The 12,821-nt window shown below is 35.3% G+C and overlaps 1 protein-coding gene across 1 annotated transcript; it reads right to left on the reverse strand.

The window, feature by feature from the left end:
- Nucleotides 1-104: 104 nt before the first annotated feature.
- On the reverse strand, nt 105-10,677 carry TEX1 (Transducin/WD40 repeat-like superfamily protein). The gene is made up of 11 exons (XM_006857540.4): nt 10,349-10,677; nt 10,164-10,259; nt 6,898-7,027; nt 4,783-4,874; nt 3,831-3,899; nt 2,441-2,498; nt 1,799-1,898; nt 1,427-1,513; nt 1,227-1,305; nt 811-943; nt 105-480 (listed from the first exon to the last, which is right to left on the reverse strand). The coding sequence occupies exons 1-11, from the start codon at nt 10,415-10,417 to the stop codon at nt 446-448; spliced, it is 948 nt and encodes a 315-aa protein (XP_006857602.1). The 5' UTR covers nt 10,418-10,677; the 3' UTR covers nt 105-445.
- Between the last annotated feature and the right edge of the window lie 2,144 nt (nt 10,678-12,821).

Consider the following 12,821-nt stretch of genomic DNA (forward strand, 5'->3'; position numbering starts at 1 on the left):
AAAAGAAGAACAAAAACTTAAAAAAAGAAAAAAAGAAGAAGAAAAGAACGGGTAACATAGAGCACAAAAACTACAAACGAGGACAGATGCCACATTCTCCGTGGTTCAGAAAGAGCCAAGGTAATCAATTTAAAAATAAATAAGACTGTCGCAGCTTTGAAAATGTTGTATCATCCAAGAAATATTTAAAAGGTCACCTCTCTCTCTCTATCTCTCTCTCTCTCTCCAATTGAAGGTCGCCATTTCTTTGGCTTTTCTTCACTAAAATTCTGTCAACACAATACATACCATGGACATAATTTACCAAACTGGCACGCTTTTGGATCTCTAAATTTCTGCCATATAGAGGGGGAACAGCTCCTTATACCTTTCCTTTGAACTCAAGAATCTGAGAAAGATGATGACAATCAGGAAATAAGCCTCTGTTCCTTTTATTCCAATCATGTCAAGCACTCTCGAAACCAAATATTCTGAAGACACCTGCATTGAAAGAAAATATATTAAGAGTTGTATGAAAAATGAATTGATCAAGGAACTACAAGTCAGAAATCTATTGAAACTAACCTCTAATAAAAGTTACCTCAAAGAAAAAACCACATTCTCTCTCTCACACACACCCCCCGCTCCCCAAATTACAGCAGAAGGGAAAAAAGGCAAATGCCATTGTCTAGATATTTCAGGTTCTTCACTGAAGCCTCACGGTTTGCAGCAACTTGTCTAACACCCCCCCCTCTATCTCTCTCTCTCTCTCTCTCTCTCTCTCATACATGACAAAATTTGAAAGGAAAAAACAATAAGAAAAACAATTACCTTCATCTTGCTGGTATTTGTTCTTGTCATCACCAGCATATGCCAGGAGGTTGTACTTTGGGTTCCATTCTACACTGTTCATGGCGGCTCTGCAAGGAATTTGATGGACTGTTCTTCCACTGTGAACATCGGACTGTGACACACCAACACCTCAAGCATTAGTTAATGTTATGGAAAATTTTCAAAAAGACAGGTTGGGAAGACTACTTAAGTGCCATTGATTTCCAAAGAGTGCTCATAAGTCAAACTTAGTGACTGGCTCGGTCACTGCCAAAACCGTGGCAACTCGCCAAGTCAAACAGTAACCCAGAAAAACTCAGGTTCTCACAGTTGAGTGAAAAAAAAAGTGCCAGTTGTGTGAATCCAACCCAACTTGCCATTTCAATGGTTTGCAACAAAGTGCCAAGGAAACTCACAATGTCAATGAACAAATCTTCACTGGCTGAGGCAATGTATTGTCCCGTGTGATTGAAACTCACCGTTCTGACTGGCCATCTTGTAATATCACATATGGGTCAGTCATAAAATCACAAGCACAGTATACACTTTGTTTCTTTGATCAAAAGCAATTTAGTGAATAAAAATCAAATGTTGGGCTTAGTCACTATGAACTTACTCAAGTTTCGTAAACGTACGGACACAGAGCATCTCTGAGAGGTCCCAAAGGCTAACCAGTGCATCAGCACTTCCAACAGCAAAGAATCTGGCGAGGATAGAAAAATGGAAAAAGGATTTCAAGTTTACCGTGCACCAAAAAAAAAAGTTAAAAAAATAAAAAATAAGCCCTTCGGAGAATAAAAGGGAAAATTCTCGCCATGATGCAAATACAAAAATGGGTAAAGTATTCAGAAATTCAAACAACTGAGGCTGTGAAAACTAAAGATCCTTGGGATATTTGCATTGGAAAAATCACAAATTGGCAAATCACTTTGGATGTGATGTTCCAACAAACTGAAATAAGGCTTAAGGATGAGAAATTCAGTATCACCTTCCTGTGGGATCAATTGCGATGCAATAGCAACCTGCCGTATGAGCATTAAGTGTGTGAAGTGCTTTAAGAGATGGATATGCCAGTACCTCAAGAGTACCTAAATACCAATGGTTTAATCCATTAATGTCTCCAACTCAAAAACTTCTTATTTAACCACCCACTACCCGAAAATAAAAAGAAATCATTCACACATGATTACAATTATGTCTAACATCTACATGCATGCTAGAAAACACTCTAAAACCCAATTGGAGATCTTCAGAACATAAACCATCTTTTAGTGAACTACATTCTCTGGGGCGAACTTATGTAATATGATCTTTTCACATATCCATGTAAAAGCTGAAATTATGGAAACAACCCTTAATGTTGTCATGTTGCACTTATTGCACAGTTTTAGTTCTTCATGATCCCAGAATGACATTGGATAACAATATACAAAATGTTGTACTACTTCACTGCTAATTATGCCTACTGGGCCACCATTTAAAGTCAAGTTTGAACTAGATACTGAATCCACATCAACTATTCCATTGGCATTCCTTTGTAAGAGTGCAGAAGCTTAACATTAGAAATTCTGTATTAGGGGAATCCAAATTTGAAAATTGGAAAAAAAAAATTGAATTTGATAAAAGTTACCATTTCCAGTTGTAAGAAAGAATATCTCTCCAGTGGTGTTCCAAGCTATCTCATTCACCTGAACATCAGTTTCTATGTCAAAAGGAGCGAAAGCTTTTACAAAGGGGTAAAAAAAAGTGCTCTACTTTTGTCGTCCAGAACATTAAAAAGGAAAGAAAATACCCAATTTCTGCTCTGCAATAAAAATGTAGCTATAGCATGTAACAAGATAATACCATAAGAGGAGAAGATGTCACAGATGCTCGGCAGCTTAAATCAACCAATGCACCACACTTATAAACAACAGAGATGGCACTTATTACAAGTGACCAGCTACACATGCATTTTTTTCTTAGAAAATATCATTAAAATGGTCACACCACCCCAAAAAATCACTGCGGTGGTTACATCAACCAATTTGTCAACAAAGTGGTTGCTTTAAAAAGATCATTTTCGCTCAAATACCAGTCAACTATTTATTCATAAAAACCCAAAATTCCTCTTTATTGGGTTGGAATCGTGATCTAGCAGAGGTATTTTCAATTTTGGCAATTTGGCATGACACGAATGGGGTCAAATTACTAAATTTCCCCAGAACAAGAGATTTTAGTGAAAATGGGTTGGAATCGTGATCTAGAAGGGGTATTTTCAATTTTGGCAATTTGGCTATGACACGAATGGGGTCAAATTACTAAAATTTCCTCATAACAAGAGATTTTAGTGAAAAATCCACGTGTTCCAATTTTTAACCCAAGGTTAGTTTCATCACTTTGCTCAGGATGCTAATTGATGACATAAATAACACTGCCTGTTCCCGTGTCCAAATCCAAAGCAGATTTGGAACAAAGAACAAGCATGGCGCTTACATTGTTTGGCTCATGCCACTTGAGTAGGGTCAAACGCACCTGCATGTTCTGGATTCCAAACCCAAAATAGGGGCATCTTGGTCATTTTTAATAGAGAGGAACTTGAGTAAAATGACCTTTTTAAAATTATCACTTTGTTGTATATTGGTTCATCTAACCACCTTACTGATTTTTTTCGAGGTGGATTTGACCATTTTAATGTTGTCTTTGAAAGTCCATTCTAAGGATTTTTTTCTTTGTTTTTTTCCTTTTCCTTTATTACACCAAAATCTGCTATTATGGATGAAAAAGATGGGGGACAAGTGATAATATAGTTTAACTCCCAACTTGTTCAATGTGAAAGAAATTAATCAACCAAGGCAAATATTAGTTTTGCTTTGGCCAATTTGACAAATGCCACTATGGCCACAAACTGAGAGACAGAACCCATCGAATCAATTAAGTGAAGAAACCATCCAAGACAAGGGATGATAAACATCCCGGAGAATGGGAAACCTAATGAAATGACATACATGATGGCCATAAAGATCCAAGTAAACACCCACCTCATAATTAAACTTCCGCTTGAGAATTGGTTTAAACTTGCGAACGTCCAATATTGTCAATTCATCATCCTACAATCAAAACAAGCAACTTACATACAAACTCACTTCACTCATACCTTAATTCAGAAACAGTGCAGACACCTTTCACTATATTCTTCATCAGACAGAGAATCATGAAAAAATATATCATGCAAAATCCAGTTTTTGTAGAATTTAGAAAGCGGACATGTGTGGAGAGACCAAATAATTGGTTGATATGACGACTACAAATTGGCTATCCAAGACAGGCTTAAGTTTATGGGTGTCCTAAAAGTTGCAGGATCTCTCATATATTGAATAGTTGTACCATTTCCTACAACAATAATAGCTAATCATTGTCTATTTTGTATCAATTAAAGTTCAGGAATAAGAAGAGAAGACAGATTATCACAAGGAATGATATCATTAATCTCTCTATATTTTCTAAAATCTATTATTTCTAAAAATACCAGACTAAACATGTTGATATCTTAGTTAATGACATGAGGAAGCTGATAGTCTAGATATTCCAACTAATCCTTTGTTGTTTTTTTTGTTATAATTGTCTTTTTGTTCGAGGTTTGAGGTTCATGGTCCTTGATTTTAATCAAATGTATCAAATTAAAAATCACACTAATATACAAGGTAGAACTGGGAGGACAAATACACCCCAGTTATGAGCATCACATTTGAACCTTTATGTTTGAAAAGATTTCATGGAATCTAGTCAAAGTAGAACCACAAAAAAGTCAACCTTTCAATGAACACAAAATCCAAATAATGAGGTTGGAGAAATCCAGACCATTTCAAGGACCCCAAGGTTTGGAGTTCCTATACCACTTCAATTAGTGCTTCATTTTGCTCCACCATATCACATTATTATATGATGCAAGTGGAGCACAAAACACCTCATTAAAGGAATAAAAGTGTGTACCCTATTTCCCACAGCAATGTGAGTGCCATCAGGTTTATACGTGATATTGATGTTTTCACCACTAAGTTCTACTTGTTGAGAGCATTTTCCACCTGAAACAATCAGGTAATGAAATCATTAATAGCAACAACACATAAGTCAAGAGCTACAAAAGAGAGGGTCAAGTGCAAGTAAATAACATACAAGTGGAGACAATCTAGGAGTGGTATCAATCCAACAGAAATCCTTGGGAACACTTTTTCCTGAGCTGCACAACCCTTATACGTTTGGTACGTATGAAAACATTTCCTGGGAAATTTTGTCATGTGAAAAAAGTCCCTTATGTGATTGGGTGTGGGAGTATTTTCACACTAACTGGATGGTAATTGATGTAAAAAAATGCACCGGGACCAATTGGTTTGAAAAGACTCCCACACCTAATCATATGAGGGAGTTTTTTCACATGAAAATACCTCCCATGCATACCAAACGTGCCCAAGTGTACCATAGAAACAAGAAAAACAAGATGATACTTTTCATATGTTACCAGAGATAATTATTTATTTAGTTCTTACTTCAAAAATATATTTTTGATGGCTAGCTAAAACAAATATGCTCAGAAAAAACAAAGCATCAATGATCAGAAATTTTCTCAGAAGTGCCAAAAACTAAAGTCCTAAATTGATACAAGAAGCCCATTGAAATAAGTGTGCACATGGAACCACCATAACCAAATAATCTACTGGTACAACCACAAAGTATAAACAATGTGCATTCATATTATTATTACAGTATTTATGAACGTTTATCTACATTATTATTTTCCTTATTCCTTGACAGGTAACAAGCATGCATATCACTGAGTATGAAAAAAGTTATATCATGCAACATAAGATGGGCCCCACAAGGTCCAAGCAGAGCAAGTGGAGATCCTCTTCAGAGCACCAAAAAAAGATTGCAGCAAACTGGCAACCTCAACGGAACTATCTCTTCTATCGTATTACAAATTCGCCTAACCAGTTCTGTGAAAATGGTTTCCCTCCTTATGTCCTCGATAGATAAAAGACCTATAAACAAAATCACAGATATCCAACATTTGAAAGAAATGCCACCCATCATCACAGAGAATATCATTAAACCATCCCACTATGCAAGCATTCTCCATGACCATCCCAATATAAAATGAGATAGATAAAGCTTAGGACTATAAGACAGGCCATCATCCCAGTAGAGGATTATTAATCACCTACAATCTCTCAAAACCAAAAATGACCCATCACAATCACAAAGAACATGCTTAAACACAAAACTTGAGTTGCCTAATGCAACCATCAAAATCACGCTGGGCATATATTGATATTGGAAAAATCAATAGTCTTTACATCGTCCTGCACACAGGTTCTAAGTTCTAACCAGCAAACTACATCCTTTCCTTTCAGTCTCCAATCATAGCCAGAAACATAAATTCCAAAATCTACAACTTCTTACTCAATACAAAAGTAAACAGTTTCCAAAACAAAAAAATCCAATCATTGTACTCTACTGATCAAGTACCCCTCCAGCCAGCATTACTCCCCATAAGTAGCCAGCACCCAAGAAATTTTACACCTCAATATCAAATCTGAAAAGTATGAGAAAATCATCCCTCCTTGATTCACACTCCACTCACTCAAAAACTGAAATCCCTGATTCGTTGAATGCTTTCCAAGAGCTTGATCAGAACAGGTAAACATTGAAAACACCGAATGATGAAACTGTTTTCAGATGTATTGTACTCGAAGCAAAGTCTTATGGCTAAGGTGAAGGCACAACCATTTCACCTCTAAGTAATCCATGCAAGAAAGACATTCATGTTGTTCTAACTCCTATACATCAACAAGATTCTGAGCATTGACATAAATTTCCCATATCAACTACAGTACAATGTAAGGAAAGAAAAATATTATATGAACTGTGAGAATTAAAGCAAGAAACTGTAACAAATGGAGACATGAGAAGATTACTCCATATCTAACATATTGAAACTGTAATAAATTGAGACATGAGAAGATTAATTCATAATTTAAAATGTTATGGTTCACTAGATGGGACAACCAAAATAGGAAAATACAAGATATTCACATTAACTTCACTTACTACGAGCATCCCAAAGGCGAACAGTCTTATCTCCTGATGCAGTTGCGACTAAATCAGCATGCTTTGGATCCCAGCATAGCTGATCAACACTATCAGTATGCCCTTTCAGTTCCAGATCCTTGACTTTTCCCTGGGAAGAAATACCAAAACCTAAAATGAATAATTTTCAAAGAATCTCAAAATTAATCAACATAAAAAGAAGCAAAATGGAAATAGATTTGGGTGCCCATATGTATGTTGCAGGAAAATTAGCAGAGATAGATCCAACTACAGTAAAACAGTAATTGGTTGTAGTATGACATGGTAGAACAAGAACATTGCCAAGGGGAAGAACTGCATGTTTTTCATTAAATATATTCGGACGTTACTCAATCTGTGCTCAACAACCTTAGAACCTTATATAAGAACAAGAGATGTATCCAATGGAAACCAAATACTTATGAACCATCAATGCTAGAAACATGATTTTACGCATCAAAGAAGCAATAGGAAAACAATAAATAAGAAAAGTGAGAAACACGAAAATATTCTTTTGTTAATTGCTTTTAGGTTTTATAAGTACATTGAGTCAAATAAACATTCCCACTCTAACTTTCCGTGATCAGCATCATTCCACCCGAGAATATCAAATGCAGTTGGACTTCATAATAAAAAAATTCAACAACTATCTGATCAATAATCAGCAATGCAAATCCAACTACATCAAACACATACCAGTCATTGCTGCTAACTCTGAACTCGAATCTTAAAAGCTGGGGATAAAATTACCAGTTCGTGGGGATCATCATCGTCAAAACCTTTTCCCAACTAATTGGAGTCGGCTACACGAATCCTAGTCCGCCATTCTACTCTATTAAGGGTCATACCCTCAGCGAGGCCATAAATCCCCATATCTTTTCTCATTACTTCCAACCATATCCTTTTGGGCCTACCCCTTGCCCTTTTTGAGCCTTCCACTTGAACTAACTGGCATCTCCTAACAACTGTTGTACTAGATCTGCGCCACAATGGCCAGCCCATCTGAGTCTACTCTCTCTCATCTTATCGCCTATTGATGCCACCTAAATTTTCCCAAATGTACTGATTTCAAATCTATCTCTTCTTGTTTCGCCACTTATCCATCTCACATTCCTCACCTCCGCTACACTTATTCTATTGATATATTGTTTTTTAACCGTCCAACATATCGTCCCATGAGCAAAGCTAGTCTCACAACTTTCCTATAGAACTTGCCCTTCAACTTCATTGGTATGCGGCGATCACATAAAAATCTGGTTGCACATCTCCACTTTGTAATTTTATGTGCGACAACTTCCTCAATCTCTCCATTTTCCTAGATAATCGATCCAAGATATCGAAAGTGCAATCTTTTTGGTATTTCCTGGCCATCTATCTTAACTACTTTCTCATCTCTACTCTTATTATTACTAAATTGCATTCTAGATACTATGTATTAGTCATGCTAATTTTAAAACCTTTAGATTCTAGAGCATCCCTCCAAAGTTCTAACTTTTTATTGACACCATTTCGAGTCTCATTGATTAGTTCGTGGAGATATTAAGCTAAATAATTTTGCCTCTAAAAAACTCAATATTTTAAACAAGCAATAATATATTTCAATGAATTGAAATAATGTTTGTAAAACATGTAATATGATATCCGACAAAGGAATTAAACATGCCTCTACAAGTAGGGGTGGCAATGGACCCAGACTCGGACCCGACCCATACCCGCCAGGTATACCTGACACAGGTCCGGGTATGGGACCAATAAAGGATACCCGAACCCGAGACCATCTGGGTACTGGTCCTGCTCTACCTGTCCCAATGAGTATCCAGACCTGAATTTTTAGTTTACCCAAGGCCAAAGCCCCAACTCTAAAATTGTTTCAATACTTTTGGTCTTCCCTTGGTTCCCCAAATGGCCAAACCCCATAGCCATCTGCCCTATCAGCAATTCTCCCTCTCACAATTTCTTGGAGACATAGCTCTCTTTGGATCTCGAATATCTCTCTCTCACTCTCTCTCTAATTGCCCACCCCTCAAAAATCAGTTCTCTGTTTTCACCATTTGTAGGCTACCAAAAAGGAAGCTCATAGTGAGGGCGACGATGGACCTAAACAGACCAGGGACATGAGGGGATAGACCCAAGACCCGACAAGTACGGGTATGGGTCCAACTTTTGGACCTGACAAGTCGGGTCTGGGTCCAAAACCTGAATCCGAATATATTCGGGTCCGGGTCCGGGTCCAGCAAGACCCAATCCATACCCGACCCCTTGCCACCCCTATCTACAAGTACATTTTTTATTATGTGCTCAATCACACATGATTCTGAAATAATTTCAAGATTGCTTAAATAATGGCAAAAAGTTTAAGCCCTTACATTTAAAAGTCTGAGACATGAATTCACACAAAATATGCATAAATATAGTCTTCCCAATAATCTTGATAAAATCATTTTCTAATGATATTGTGTTAATGGCAATGGTTATTGAATCTCTTATCACTTCAAACTTCTCCAATTGATCTATTCACATGCCAAAGGTTCTTATCCCATTGCTTACCAACTCCCACCCCCCCAACCCAAAAATGTTTGAAAGGTGGTTTGTAATTTTCTATTTGATGGAGGTGAAGATAAATTAAAGAGAGATCTTCCTGTTTTCAAGCACGTCAATGAGCTAAGTCAAGACAATATTTACCCCCTACTGAAATTAATCAGTGTGCATAAGATTCACCGGGCAAATTTGCCATTAGGATTTCTGAAAACAGGAAATCGAATACTTATCTTACTTGTTCAATGCACAGTAACAACAAGTCAGAAATACCTTTCAGTTAGAGAGAAAATAATTCTGAAAGGAGGAGATATTATATAAAAAGGCTGCATCTTGGGCGTAAACCGAGTCCCATTTATAGAGAGAGAAAAATCGTTTTTTCAAGTAATTGGTTCTGACTTTCAATGCCTAGTGACTAGTCATTTTGAAAAGCTAAATTCATCCCTCTTCACAGATTAAAGGGTTGTTGGCCATTCATTTGTTACAACTGTCAATCTAAAATAGTTTCTTAACAGTTACAATAGTTCAAATTGAACCATCACGCAACCAACACTAGTGCCGTCCACCACACGTGTGCCTCTCCGGACATCGCCAAGTGACATGATGCTCAATAAATATCCAACCGTCAATAAAATGAACACCAAAATTTCAATGATCATAAACTCGCAAACCAATACATAAAAAAAATCCCATAAATTTTGGGCGAAACTTACATGGCCGTGAGGCTCGATATGCCAAACACGGGCAGTTTGATCCACTGAACCTGAAGCAAGCTTAGTTCCTGTAAAATTCCAGGCAACTGAATGAACCTGTGAACGAAATGGAGAAAATTAGGGCAAATTACAGCAAAAATGGGGCGAAATCCACGATTCTGAAAAACAAAAGGGAAACAATTCACCTTCTTTTTGTGGCCCTGGTACTCTCTACTATGAAGATTCTTGAAAGAAATAGACTGCGTTTCTTCCATGAAGAAAGCCCTAGAATCTCCCTTCCTGCGAATTTTTTTGGGTTTATTGAGTTGCAGATAGGGAGTGAAGAAATGGCGGGATGCCCTCCGTCGTTAAATGAAAGGTGGTCTTTATACTCCCGCAGGATTAACTGTCCATTTAATTTTCGTATCTTAGATTTTAGAATTTAACCCCTTCAATCATACATTAACTTACCTCAATAAAAACAGGTTTATGAACTCGACTCTCTATGTACTCAAAATTGAATAGAGACCGCCCAATTTTTAATGGCTAAATTTAAGGGTTGAAAACTTAAAATTTAAATATTTTTATGAAAATAATTATATGGTGATTTTTAAGTGCTTTTTGAAATTTTAGATGACCTTTTGACAGTGGGGAGTACGTATACAATAATGCTCCCATGAGAACATGGTATACACACCCTTTTTAGAATCTGTTAAATACTTGAAGTAACGCGACTTTGAGATCTAGAAATGTGAAAAAGATCAAAGATAAATAAAAATTAAAAAATTCAAGCTCTAAATATAGTGCATTTGGACAAAGTTTACGATAGGGGGAAAATAAATTTTCAGATAGTACTAAGTTTACAATAGGGGGAAAATAAATTTTCAGATAGTAGTATGGTTCTTTTTTTTTTTTTGTTGAGGATTGATATCTTCTATTATGAAGAAATAGACATGTTCAGGTAGCGTCCAAAAGTGGACCCGTTAAAAGCATATAGGAAAATTTCAAATATCCGTATATAGGATTCGATATATCTGATATTCGATATATCTGGGATTCGATATATATCTATATTTGGAGTATTTCGGTAATTTATACCATCTATATGGGATAGATATATATTGTTATGACTCGATATACATTGTTGCCATTCAATATATATTGTTGCGATGGGGTTCATTTAGGGTTAAGAAAAAAAGCATATCTCTTTCTAATCAGATAGAACTATTTCGGTAATTTGTACCATCCAATGGTTTAAAAAACGGATCGGTGACCCGGATCGGGCTTTCAAAAAACCGATCCGGATCGGCGAATCGGCGATCCTGATCAGGAATCGGGTGAATCGGTCAGAATAAAGCTTCAAAAAAATCCGAAAAATTTATTAAAATTCATTATAAATATTATTTTTTAGGAATTCAATAAGAAATGAGGTTACTCCATTAAGAATTTTCATGTTTTTGAATGAATATGCGAATATTGATATGTTCTTTCCCTGCATGAACCGCCATTCAACATTTAATTTACATCACACAAAAGGATAAACATAGAATTATCATGGAATAAGTATATCAACATATATGAACTACAATAAAACATAAAATTAGTAACATACGATCTAAAAATAAAATGATAGACGACGTTATTGTTAAAAAAGAAAAATAATCACCATATGTAAAAAGTTTAAATTAACCTGACAGTTCAAAAAGAAAAATAATCGCCATATGTAGTGATAATATGTTGCGGTAGTTCATGTAGTCATATTCGTTGTTATTTGTTATTGCAAAATACCTTTTTTGACAATAATATTTTCGTATATATCAATTACAAACATTTAGAATAATACAAAATGCAAGCTCCAAACATGGCTACAACTCAATTATCAAGAACATACATTTTTTGCATTAAAAAATTAATAATAAAAACAATTCTTCAAAGAGCCGGCTAACATCAGTCATTCCAACTAAAAAATCCATGAACAACAGATAAAAAAAATACAGTTTTGTATTAAAAATATAATAACATGCATTTTTTTGCATAAATAATCCATCAACATACAATTTATCACGATTTTCACATCTTTTCGGAAAATCATCATTTTTCAAAAAACTCGATCATGGATAAAAAGAAATAAAAAAAAAAAAGTACAGCAAATTTTCAAAAAATTCGATCATGGATTAAAAAAAAAAATTAACAAATTTTCAAAAAGTTCAATCATGGATTAAAAAAAAAAATTCACAAATTTCTAAAAATTCGATCATGGATTACAAAAAAAAATTCGATCATGGATTAAAAAAAAAAATTACAAATTTTCAAAAAATTCAATCATGGATTACAAAAAATTCGATCATGGATTACAAAAAATTCGATCATGGATTACAAAAAATTCGATCATGGATTACATAAAATTCGATCATGGATTACAAAAAAAAAAAAAACATAAAAAAACATAAAATTCGATCGTGGATTACAAGAACAGAAAAAAACAATTCGATCATGGATTACAAAAAATTCAATCATGGGTTACAAAAAAAAAAAAAAAAACAAAAAATTCGATCATGGATTACAAGTAAAAAAAACAAACATTTCGATCATGGATTACAAAAAAGTCGATCATGGATTACAGAAAATTCTATCATGGATTACAAAAAATTCGATCATGGATTACATAAAATTCGATCA

Source organism: Amborella trichopoda, chromosome 10 (genome assembly GCF_054954075.1).
Source record: "Amborella trichopoda isolate Santa Cruz 75 chromosome 10, AtrichopodaSantaCruz75HAP2 v2.0, whole genome shotgun sequence".
NCBI classification, from domain to species: Eukaryota; Viridiplantae; Streptophyta; class Magnoliopsida; order Amborellales; family Amborellaceae; genus Amborella; species Amborella trichopoda.